The following is a 13301-nucleotide window of genomic DNA, read 5'->3' on the forward strand; positions in this document are numbered from 1 at the left end:
TTCTTGATGCCTAAGATGGTGCTTGGTGAAGGTACTCATTAAACTGAGTCCTTCTTAAATTACCTCTCTAAGTAAATTATATCAGATCTTTAATATCGAATTCAATCTAGTTAGGTATATTTTCTAAAACTCTAATAATTTATAAAAGTTTACATTCTAACAAACTTACCTCATAGTCATTATGATCTATCAGCCAAAATCCTTGAATAAGTTTAACATAGCCCCAAGAAATGGCAAAAGTGGTTGGAAAAGATTCAATGCAAGTATCCGTTTTGTTTGGAAAGGAATACATAATATCAAGTAGCAAATAAATAGTCTTTTAAAAAGAAGATTAAGGACAATAAACAAAAACTCCTACATATATATTCAGAATGGGTAACAACAGAATGTACCATTAAAAGAGGACTTGAAAGACTTTTTAGTGTTCAGAAAGCTATCATGGTAACCAGCTAAGCGAACATATAATCTTATCAAATGTGGGTACAGCCATTCCCACGCCAACTTCATTCTCAATATTATATTACCACCACCACAAAGGAGATAAACTAAAGCATATATTCTTCACTAACTTAGGAGCTTAGCAAATTTAAAAAACAAAGCTATAGACAAAATTCCAGTTATCTGGCAACAGCTGTCAGCTTAAGCAAACACATCGAGTATCTCATAAATTATGAAGGGAACTGCACATTTTTAGACTAAAAAACTGACATTAGAACAAAAATATTATCACAAAGACTACAGGGCTCAAACAATGCATAAAGTAACATTAAGCGAACTTATATGTATTCATTTTCAGCACAAAAGTTAACCCACTGAGAATGACAATTTGCCAGCAATGTTACAGAGCAGTTGTTCTTAACTTTTTGAGTGTCTTGGACACATTTGAGAATCTGATAAAAGCCAAGGACCCTATTCCTAGAGGGAGAAAAAACAAAACAAAACAAAACATAAAACAAAATTTTGCGTATAATTTAGGTTAATCATATATGCCATCTGAACCCAACCAACATATCCTGGTTAAAAATCCTTCTTTTAAAAACAAACAAACAAAAACCCTGAAATTGAGATTGGATTAGATATGTAAAGTTTTGAAACCTACTACTCTGAAATTTTATGATTTTGATAATGTGAGTATTTGATAAAATTTAAAGGATACAACAGAATGTTTGCTTGCTTCAGTAATGTTGTCTAATAGGTATATGTCCAGTAATGCCTATAAAAAGAAGGGATAAAAACTTCAGTGCATTTTATACAGACATTCAACCATTTGTGCTCCTTTGCCCAAGCCTGTATGTTTTCTCCCTCTTCAACTTGGCAAACTCTTTAAGTGCTAGTACATTATACTGCAAACCTACATGTAGACTAATAGGAGGATATTTTCCTGTGCCTCCTTCATCCCGTTTCCACAACTTCTCAACTCGATCTCCTAACTGAGAAACTAGTCCATCGATCATCAAGCAATCAGGGTTCCACTTGCCTCTGCAATAAGGGAAACATTAAGAATTGTTTATTATTAGTGTTATTATTACTGTCAAAACAACAAGCATTGAACTCTTAAAAGTAATAATCCCAACTATTAAAAAGAGGAGAGCTGAAACTGGACCCAATTTAGCACCATGAGAACTCCAGACATCAAGGAGAGTTGGTCAGGCAAACTCTCAAGTTGTTTTAAGTTCAATCATCAGCAAGCCAATCAGTCAAGGTCAGGTCCCAGGGAACAATGTGGTCTACCCAGCCAACTGCCTGAAACTATTCTATTTTTCATCATCTTGAGCAAATTACCATAGCATATGGCAGCCCAGTGTAGTGAAAACACGACAGTTTTAAGGTAAGAAGTTATAGTATCCATTTCATCACTTGAGTAATCTTTTATCTTCAGTGATTCCTCCACTCAAAAACTTATTATTGAGCCCCTACAATGTGATAAGCAGATATTGTCCCTGTCTATTTCCTTGTCTAATATTATCAACAGCAGCAGTTACTGCTTATTGAGCTTTTCCTATGAGTCAGGCACTGAATGAGGTGCTCTGTACACATTATTTAATTTTCATATTGACTTTAAACCCTATTTGACAAATAGAATTAGAAAGCATAGCAAATCTGCCCAAAAAGTTCATGAGAAGATCCGTATTATCTTTTGATTCTATTTTCCCATGAACTGTTTGAAGTACCCTTATACACTTAGGAAGTAAAAGATCTAGAATTTTAAAATATGTCTAATCAGTCTCCCAAATTCATGTTCGCTATCCTAGATAGTTATTCTAAAGTACTGGTTCCCAAAACCTGTCATGTGTCAGAATTACAGTTGCCACAGTCTTTTAAAGTACTAATGCCCAGGTGATTCTGACTTAAGAAACCTGGAATCAATGTTTGTGAATTATTTCTCTAAATGTTACATGCTGCTCTACAATTCTGTCATTCCAGCTTAAGGAAGAACATACTTCCAGAGATAGGACCAAGGCTCTAAACACTGCAATAAGGGAAACATTAAGGCTGTTTCTTTCTTCTTTTAGTTTTATTTCTTTATTTCAAAGGAACCTACCAGACTATTCACGTTTTTTTTTTTAAGGAAAGAGATAAAAGACAAAATGAGATACATATGACAAAAGAAAAGTGGCCGAAATGTTGAAGAATAGCTACATGCAAGTTCTAAAAGGTATAACCATTAGGTCAAGGCAAGCAATACAATTAAGAGAGAAATGCTAGTAACAAATTCTGATACTTTACTGAGAATTCCACCTGTTTATTATAATCATTTTACAACATGATGAATACTTCTATCTGAGAAAGCTTGACTTCTTACAGAAGTAATTTCCAAAATGTGTTCTGAAGGTCTGTATGTACTATACCTTGATAAACGCTCACACTTCTGTCGACGACTGGTGTAGTAGTTCTGAATTACTGGGTAGTTGTAGCATAACCTTGACAACTGCACAGCATCATCTAGATTTTTTTTAAGAGTTGGGAAAAAAGCTAGTAATATTTCCAAAATATCTCAACAATACTTAAGATTACACGCATTGATATTTACAACATTGTTTAACTCACAGGCTTGCTAAAATAAATAAAATGTAATAAAAGAATACTATACATCCTTTTTTCAATGGACGTACAAGAGAGAAAACTGAGTCTTTCATAAAAGTCTGAAACAATAAGGATGCTGGCTTAAAACCCTGGAAGAGTTTTGAATGAATAAGATCAACAACAATTATATGTGAAGTGGCAGAATCACTTCTACATAAAATCTGATGTGCTTCCTGGAAATGCAAAAAGTTGGAGGCTTTAGAAGTGTATTCTAAAAAAATAGAGTAAAACTCAATGTGAAGAATTCTCTAATTTTTGTATTGGTTATTAGATAAAAAGGGGTATTTAACTGATAACAAATAATAGTTGGTAACCACATTAAAAGAACACAACAAAAAACAAGATCAGCAAACTAGGTTATAAAAACCATACTTCTTGGATCATTTTCAGAAGCCATGTTTTCTCAAATTTGCTTTACTTCTAAATGTTATCCAAGCCAATAAATCTATATGGAACATCTGTGTATCAGGCATGGAGTGAGGCAATGAAGATAAAAAGTGAGGAAGAATGTAAGAAAAGATAATAGAAAAGAACAAAAGTGAGGTGGAAGAAAGGAAACCTGAAGCATTAGAACAAAACAATAAAATTATAAAGACTTAAGAATGTTTCAATTATTATTTACAGATTAAGTAAATACTTTACCTAAGCCTTCTGGTAAAAGCCCAGAATGAGAGAACCAAAGAACCATTTGTGCATACTGACAGATGAGCTGGGTAACCATATACTTATTGTTTAATTCCATCAGTCCTACAAAGAAGAGTTAACATCAGTTTAACTTCCAGTTTATCAACCACAAACAAAATATCAAGATACTCAACAGTTTTCAAAAACTAATCACTTGATGATTTTTAACAATATGTATATACTTCAAACAAATTTATCTTGTATATATTTTAGTGTGGTCCAAAATGATGTCACAGAAATCTCCAAAATGCTAAAATAAATATAGACATTTTAGGTATGAATTCTTCCATCTTTGCTACACTTCCATTTAGCTAATTTCAAAGTCAAAGTTATACATTAATACAAACTAGTACAATACCATTAACACTGTTCAGGACTTTAAATGAAACTGGTTTTGTTTTGTTGACATGGCAAAAAAAAAAGAGAAAAATAATTATAACCTCTTTGAATAATAACATACATACTTTAAAGTCTCAAATTCTACTGGAAGTACACTACCTTAACAATCATTAACCTTAACTCCAGAATTTCCCAAGTTTATTTAAGAATGGGCTCATGGCTCATCTAACATTCTGTGGCCTTACTTAAAAAAACAAACAAAAAAACCCTAGCATTCAAGAAATGTCGTCTTCACACAGTGATCCATCTAAGACACAGAAATTTTATTCTTTCTCTAAGTTAAGAAGTAAAATTTAATAAAACTCATTTGTATAAAACAAAGAGCACACCTTTTTCAGTGATCTCTTGGGCCTCTGTGGCAAAATAGCTTAAGACTGTATTTAGGTTGCTAAGAAGCAAATGGCACTGCTGGATAGACTGTAAAGTTTGTGGATCAATGAAACGACATGAACCGTCAAATAATGGTGCACCTTTCAAGGATGAAAAAAAAGATTAGTTTTGACACAGTAAATGTTTATGAATTAGAATCACAAATGCAAAATTTCTCAAATTCCTATTACTTAAAAGATTTATTCCATATGAGATTTACAAAGACAAGTTAGAAATGGCAAAGACCCTCAAGAAATCTAGAATGTACTTTCAATATAAAACTAACAAGAGAGTAAGAATTTGAACTCAACCTACTTCTAGAGCTTATCCTCATAACCACTACACATCACAACACAGGAATTTACTTTAAAGACTGATTTAATTACATTAATGTTTAATGTTTAACTGGTCTTGAAAACAATTACCCAAATTCTAAAATCCTTCCTCAAAGTAATTTTAAAAAGGGGCTGCCCTTTGGAAATGGGAATCTGGGTGGGGAAAGGTGGGTCAGAACAGATTTTTTTTGATATAAACCATGTGCTTTTACTTGAATTCTTAAACTATAACATATGTACTACTTGGATAAAAGTAAATATTAAACCAAAATGATGTCTTTTAAAAAATGAACAAAATAAAATCCTTCTTCAAATCAAATTCTAATTTGCTTTATTTCCAATACATTTAAAACACTTGTCAAGCGCTGTATTTTTAATTATTTCTAGAGGTTTTTTTTTAAAAAAGAAAACTCCATTAACTGGCAAAGAGCTCAAGGCAGCAACAATGGCTGAGTTATCAAATTCAAGCCCAAAACACCACATTATGCTCAAAACGTAAGTCATATAATTCAGAGTTGAATTAAAAAAAAAAAAAAAAAAAACCCATATACAATAAGCCCTGACAAACATTTTCCTCTTAAAAAACACATATATTTTTACCCTAATCCTAAATTATCAGGAGTGAAATATTTAAGATTAATTATTCCATGTTTACAGTTTCATAAGCGTTGCCTAAAAATAGTATAGAACCCCAGGTCTTCCTAACAAATTTTGTTGGCTTAAGAATTCTCTAAGAATAACTTTAGTTACGGAAAGCTATTTATAGTCAAATGTCTTCAAAAGTTCATTTGTTCATTCATCATGACACAACAGAAATAACCAACACACATATACATCTAAATGACCTTAAATTTTATTTTCTCTTACAGTGCAATCACACATCTCCGATTGCTACTACTTTTAACATTATTTTTACACTAACTAGACATGAATGATTTTTAATACTGACAGGGTACCTCAAAACTGAAAGTATACAACACACTAATAAACAAGATTGACATCTGTTGGTGAAGGACAGAGTATGTGATACACTTTTACCCTGCCATCTGGCTTTTTCACATCTGAGAGTTGGGTTGTGTTGGCCCTGACAAAAGGCATATTGAAATCTGACCCCCAGTGTGGCAGTGTTGGGAGTTGTTTGAGTCATAGAGGCGGATCTCTCACGAATGGATTAATGCTCTCCCTGGGGGAGAGGGGCCTGAGTGAGATCTTGCTCTATTAGTTCCCACAAGAGCTGGTTGTTTAAGAGACCCTGGCACCTCCCTCTTTCTCTCTCTTGCTTCCTCTTACCATGTGATCTGCTTGTACCCGCCGGCTGCCTGCAGCTTTCCACCATGAACAGAAGCAGCCTGAGGCCCGTGCCAGATGCAGCTGTCCCAGAATTGTAAGCCAAATAAACCTCTGTTCTTTATAAATTACCTAGTCTCAGGTGTTGTTATAACAACACAAAATGGACTAATACAACATCCATAAATATTTTAAATAGAAAGTGAATAAGGAGAGGAGCTTCTGAGGTTAACTGGTAGATGCCCTAAACACCATCATCAGCAAGTTTTGTAAATTAAATTCCTAAGACCAAAAGATTAAGGTATAATTCTGAAACCTGCTATTATGGGCATATCAGCATGCTGCCGGTTTAACAATCTATTGCAAAATCTTGGCAAAAAATTACTTTTGTCACTTTAGTGTAACAAGAAAGTTTTCTTCTGGGACTTCTTTAAATTCTAAGAACTTAAAGCTTTAAAAGCATTAAAAATTATTATTATGTACTTAAAAATGAACCAAGATTGGTTTTTTAATATTAAATTCTGCCCTAAATCTACAAACTTATAATACTTACATAGTCTATCAAATTCCTCTTTGGCGAAAACTACTTTATTCCATGTCCATTCGAGAACAAAGTGCAAATTAGCAGCAGAATTTGGTTGTTCTTATTTGTAAATATGAAAGGAAAAATAAAGAATGATTATTAATTACAAACAGAAGGCTAGTAACTTTTCAACAGAGAAACCTGACAGACAGCACTCTAACCAAGAACATGAAGTGAACGTAAACATTAATGGAGATAAACTGATATACGTATCCTTCTCAGTGCACATCAGGGAGCACATCATTTTAGGCAGTCTTGCTGCCAAAAAGGTAACACCTGGATCGAATCATGAGGAAAAATCAATAATCACAAACTGAAAGGCAGTCTACAAAATAATAGGCCTATATTCTCTAAAAAAAAAAAAAAAAGTCAATGTCTTAAAAGATAAAAGCTTAGAAACTGTACCAGATTAAGGGAGATTAAAAAGACATTAAAAACTAAATATAAAGCATGATTCTGGACTACTTCTCCCCCAAAACTGCTATAAAGAACATTATTAGGACAACTGGAGAGATTTCAATGAAGTCTCTAGCATATATCAGTGTTAATTTTCTTGATTTTTTTATAGTCACGAAGTGATTTTATAAGTGAATGTTCTTATGCTTAGAAGGAAACAATTGAGGGAGAAGGGAGGGAGGTTTTGGTGATGGGGAGCAATAATCAGCCACAATGTATAGCGACAAAATAAAACTTAAAAAAAAAAAAAAAAGAAGAAGGAAACAATACTGAAATATTTATGGGTAAAGAAGTATGATGTTTTATTCTCAAACGGTCCAGAACAAAGGGGTGGGTGGGGGTGTGGGGGGGTGTGGGTGTGTAAAGCGTGAGAATGATACACACAACAACCTGGATGAATCACCAGAGAATTTTGCTGTGTGGAAAGTTAATTCCCAAAAGTCACCTACTGTATGAGTCCATTTATGAACATGTTTGAATTGACAAAATTATAAAGAGAGAGAACAGATTAGCAGTTGCCAGGGGTTAGGGATGGGATGGGGAAAGTAGGAGGCATGGCTATAAAAGGGTAACATGAAGGATCCTGCTTGCGATATTGCACTAGAGGTTTGCCATATTGTACCATTGGGGGAAAATGTGGTAAAGGGTACACAGCATCTCTCTGTTATATCTTACAACTACATGGGAATCATCCAATTATCTCAAAATAAAAAGTTTATCAAACCTAACAACAAACAGTGAACTGATAAAATACACAACCAATGTTTTAATTGTTAAAAATCAGAATCTTACTTTCTGTTATCCACCTTTTGATAAAACCAGTCAAAAGTCCAAGGCAACTTGTGTGAATTGCTGCTGACAATATAGCTTCCAACTGTTCTTCCTAACCCATGCAATAAAAAAAGAAAAAAAATGAAAAGAAAGAGGATATGAATCAAAGGCAGCAAGTTCTAGTTCAGAATACAAAATTTTAAAGGCTAAAAATTCATTATGACCCACTAAGATGGCTACAATCAAAAAGACAGACAATAACAAGCATTGGTGAGGATGTAGACAAACTGGAATCCTCATACGCTGCTGGTGGGAATGTAAAATGGTACAGCCACTTTGAAAAACAGTCTGGCAATCCTCAAAGTGATCCGGTAATTCCACACCTAGGTACATACCCAAGATAAATGAAAATACATGTCTACTGTATATATAAAAACTTCACAGGAAGGTTCATAGCAGCATTATTCATAATAGCCAATGAGTGGAAACAACACAAATGTCCATCAACTGAAGAAAAGATACACAAAATGTGGTATACTCATACAATAGATAATACAGCCATAAAATGGGATGACATACTGACTTCTCACCACACAGATGAACCTTGAAACATTATGCTAAATGAAAGAAGCCAGTCACAAAAGACCACATATAGGTTAAGCATCCCAAATCAGAAAATCCAAAATGCTCCAAAATCTGAAATTTTTTGAGCACCATGACTTGACACTCAAAAGAAATGCTCATTGGAGCATTTCAAATTTTTGGATTAGGGATGCTCAACCAGTTAGTATCATGTAAATATTCCAAAATCTAAACAAATCCAAAATCCAAAACACTTCTTGTCTCAAGCATCTCAAATAAGGGATAATCAACCTGCATCCATTGGGAATTTAAGATTTTAGCTTCTGTGACTGAGTCTGACTTTGTAAGTCATCATGTTTTTTGCTGTAGGAACCTGTAATCTTCACTATTAGTCTTTCACAAGATACTGGCTTCTATAGAGCAGTGGTTCTCAAATATGGCATAAGAATCACATCTAGAGATGTTAAAACACACTCCCAGAGTTTCTGATTTAGTAGCTCTAGGGCAGGAATCAAGAACTTGCATTTTCATAAGTTTCCAAGGTGATGCTGATACCAGGGGTGTTACCTTCTTACTACAGATCGTGAGATTCACCTAAGCCAAGATGGTTTCTGCTCATGTGGTCTCATTCGCTTGTACCTATGCAGTTCTCTCTGGAGGCCAGAAAATGGCCTTTAGGCTGCAATAAGGACTTTCTATTCATGACATGCCTGATGCAGCCAGGATGTGTTTGCTGTCCTATGTCCTTCTACACAGCTAAGTGAACCTGGTACCAAGTTATGGCCCGTTGGGTCTTGGGTATATGAATTTTAAGCCAAACTCAAGTCTACAGCTACTGATCATGCAGAGTGGGCATTATCTTATTACTTATTAATTATATTATTACTTCACCTATTTCAGGCAGAAATTGTCAGATTTTTATTGTAATAGAATCAATAAAGTTAAAAGTCATCTCACTTGACTTAAACTAGAAGGCTGAATATCAATAAGTCGTGGTGAAAGAAGCCCAGCTACAAGGCATCGATTATAACCATCAGGAATGACTTCACTGAGAGATGGTCCTGATTTCTTTAAAAAAGTCAAAGTCTGTAATAGATAAATTAATAAGACATCAGTCAGTACTCAATTCAAGTAAATTTAAGAATTGATAAATTAATCACTTTATACTTAAAATTTGAATAAAACTAAAAAATATCAAATGGAAATTATGAAAGACAGCATTTCCTTGCATGGAAAAGTTTATAGGTTTGTGAGCTAAACTGACGCTTGCTAATTATGAATGATAATACTTACTGATAAGGGTATTTTAGGTAGCTTAATATTTTTATGAAAGGTAACCCTATTATCTTCTCTAAAGCTGAGAAACTTTGTGACAGATCTTGATGAACTTGACACTCACACATAGCAAAAAAAAAAACAAACCCTGCAGTTTATTCCTCTTTGTCTAATGTGAAAGAGACTTCACATGCATTATAAATATGGCATTCTTGCAACTTCCTGTGACAATATAATAAAAATAAAACATTAAAATATATATTAAAATTATATATATATATATATGGCATTCATCCACATCTGGTTGATTATCAATTAAGAGCTCTGCCACATCATGTTTCCCTAGAAAAGTATTTTTCAACACACTTTTTTTTTGTGCCAGGCACTATGCCACTGTCCTAGGTACCTTCTCTGCATTACTTAATTTGCTCATAAATTTCTGAGGAGAACTACGAAGAAGGATAAAAAAGGATGTGGTAAGGCACAGACCTACTTTGCTCTTTTCTTTGGGGTTCAAGTAGCTAACATCCACATAAAGCTGCTAAAAACATCCTGAGATCTCTTCTGGCAGGTTGTCATTAGTAACTGATGCTTCTAGCTGCTAATCTCATAAATTTAGCAGACACTACTATTTAAGCTGAAACACTTGTTTATATAATTAACACTATATAAAGTTTAAATCCATGAATCAAGTGTATTCCAAGATCTGATTTCAGTTCAATTAAGAAGCACTCTGTTCACATTTCCAGTTGTTACCTACCTCTTTCTGAAAGCCAGTACAAGTTATATGAACAACTCCTGAGTTTAACAAACAAGTGGCATCTGAAAAAAATTTTTTTTAAATCCAATTACATATTATATTTAAAATGGCATTAATACAACAAAATTTACCCTAAGAACAGACTGTTATGCAAGGTGTCAAATTATTATACATACTAAATTTTCAAATAAACTTTTCCAGGTATATTCATCCTAAGAATAAATAACGGACAAATGCACTAAATGTAAAATAGTTATATCTTGTCTAGCATATTCAAAATAAGTGATAATTTCTTTATAAAATACATGTATTACTTTTCTCATGTACATATATAAAGTTAATTTTCTCAGTTACCCACATGTGGGTGAGATATGAACAGATAACACTGTACATATAAACTACACACAAACACACACATCTACATGTTTTTGCATGTTACTTTTCTTAAAAGGAATCTTAAGGATATACATACCAAAATTGTAAGTACTCGGGTTAAAAAACTGCTCAGGAGGTGGATAAGAAAGAGGAACTCCTCGACCTAAACTTCTCTCGTGTACTAATACATCCAAGATGTAATGTGGAGAAGTCCTAATTACAACAGAATCCAATGACCACAGTGCAAAATAAGAGCAATTATGTAGATATTCTCCTGATCTAAAAGAAAATTTTAAAAATTACTCAGTCATTGATAAGCTATACATACAAATACCAGAGAGAAAGAGAAAAGAATCATACCTTAACGAATCTGGCATTTGTGCATGATACCAACGATTTATGTCAAAAAGCCCCAAGTATACAGAGGGCTTTCCCTGGCCATATATATTCACCTGCCAGGTAAATACTGAAACACTAGTGTCAGGAGAGAGAGCTGAAAAAAAAAAAAAAAGATAATTTTTAAAAAGTAGAATAAAGAATCTCAAAGTAAAAGCACCCCAACAGAATTATAGCAAGATTTTTCTCATAAATTAAGAGGTTTAATTTATATTTCATTTGATTTGTCAAAACACAATTCTACCATCTGTGTGTAAAAAGAGACTCATTCATTTCATCTTGACTATCTCAAGACCTTATTAAAAATACTCATCAGAAAAATTATATCCTGGCTTGTTTTCAGTTAACACTTTGAAGTACTGGAGGTAGAAAGTAGAAAATAATTGGAGTGAATATTCTCCCAAGGAAGGTACATAGTACACGTAGTATGAGAAGTTAATTCACTACCTAAAATGGATGTCTTTGGGCACTAAAGCTTAATTCTTCAGAGGAACCTTGGTTGAGAAGGACTGATCTAGCTATACGGTGAAAGGAAAAAAAGACAAGTACTTGGATGGTGTCTGTGGAACAGAAAGGCAGGAACAGAGTAAGAGACATTGATACAAGAGAAAAGCAAACTTCTGAGACACTACTAATGGGAAACAGAAAAAGGAAGACATGAATGAGGAATAAGGAGAGAGAGAGCATGACAAGTTCCGTTTTTGACATGTTTAACTGGATGTGAAAACTGGATCACAAACACAGACATGTGAACTAGGAGAGAGAGCACCTCTAGGATGGATGAGCTCACTACACAAATGAATCCCAATAAGAACACAAATACAACCAGGGACCTGTTGAGCATTCCCAGAACTCAGTAAACCTATCATGTTATCTCATTTAATCCTCACGGCAACCCTTTGCAAAATGTGTAACTGCATTGTGCCACTTACAGATGGAGAAAAGGGGCTCAGAAATGTTAAATAATGTGTCAAAGATCATAAGAAGTGACTGCACTGGAATTTGAATCAATGCTGGATTCAAAAATCTACATAAATTTTACTATGCCAGCATGTTTTACCAGGAAGAAGAGATGACATTAAGGTGACAGAGAAAAAAATTCAAGGAAACTAATCCATGTTTGCCATACATGGCTCAAAAAATACACAGACAGAAACGTTATTCAGAGACTATTCACACTAGTTAAGACTAGAGACAATCTTTGTTTCTTTGAAGAGCTGGATAAAAATAAAAGGGTCCTTCATTACCCTAATCTATTCAATTCTTGAGTTTTATACAGCAATCTGGAGAGTAAGAAATACCTAGTATCTCACACAGACCGGAATAAATTCCATAATTAGTACTGTAATTCTTTAACTGCTGTGAGTCTGAATTCTGGAAACCAATACGTGTCATAAATCTTAAATCAAGCCTTCACATGATATAAGTAGAGTACTTTTAACCAACCTTCATTAATGCCTTCCTCTCTGTCGCCATGAGACCGAAATTTCTCTATACTCTGGCATCCCAACAATTTGGTATTACTAGTCTGTCCCCTCAAAGGAAACATGCCATCTGTCAGGTCAAGTGTATATCTTTCTTCACAGTACTCTAACCCCTGTAACATAAAATATACACAAATCTTAATAGAGTTTTAAGCAAAGGGCCATTCTAAAATTAAGCATTCTCCAAATTTAAAGATTTTTCACACAATACAAAGGAAACACAAAAATTTAGTTTGAAGAGAACAGATTAAAAGGCTCTAAAATTTTATATACTATAAAGCACAAATAAAAAGTGAAATTTAGTCTCTCAAAAATAATTATCAGCAAGTCTTCCAAAGCTGTCATCAAACATGGGAACCATCATGCACTACTGGCTGGAGTATAAACTGGAATAACCATCGAAACTACATATGCATAGATCCTAGGCCAGCAAACCTATTCCTGTGTACTCACTGAAATTC

At 33.8% G+C, this 13301-nt stretch overlaps 1 protein-coding gene across 3 annotated transcripts in view; it reads right to left on the bottom strand.

Annotated features, from left to right (window-relative positions):
* Window positions 1-13301, bottom strand: part of AHCTF1 (AT-hook containing transcription factor 1) — an 82109-nt gene that overhangs the window by 36166 nt on the left and 32642 nt on the right. For all 3 annotated transcript variants that reach the window (XM_063082891.1, XM_063082892.1, XM_063082893.1), the window contains exons 8-20: window positions 12803-12953; window positions 11321-11453; window positions 11058-11239; window positions 10586-10647; window positions 9508-9636; window positions 7990-8080; window positions 6712-6801; window positions 4497-4637; window positions 3727-3831; window positions 2850-2943; window positions 1356-1479; window positions 1157-1213; window positions 170-316 (exon numbers count right to left, since the gene is read on the bottom strand). In XM_063082891.1, coding sequence (XP_062938961.1) covers window positions 170-316; window positions 1157-1213; window positions 1356-1479; window positions 2850-2943; window positions 3727-3831; window positions 4497-4637; window positions 6712-6801; window positions 7990-8080; window positions 9508-9636; window positions 10586-10647; window positions 11058-11239; window positions 11321-11453; window positions 12803-12953 — 1506 coding nt within the window. The remainder of the gene's footprint in view (window positions 1-169; window positions 317-1156; window positions 1214-1355; window positions 1480-2849; window positions 2944-3726; window positions 3832-4496; window positions 4638-6711; window positions 6802-7989; window positions 8081-9507; window positions 9637-10585; window positions 10648-11057; window positions 11240-11320; window positions 11454-12802; window positions 12954-13301) is intronic.

The sequence above is a fragment of the Cynocephalus volans genome, chromosome 18, assembly GCF_027409185.1.
Source record: "Cynocephalus volans isolate mCynVol1 chromosome 18, mCynVol1.pri, whole genome shotgun sequence".
In the NCBI taxonomy this organism is placed as follows: Eukaryota; Metazoa; Chordata; class Mammalia; order Dermoptera; family Cynocephalidae; genus Cynocephalus; species Cynocephalus volans.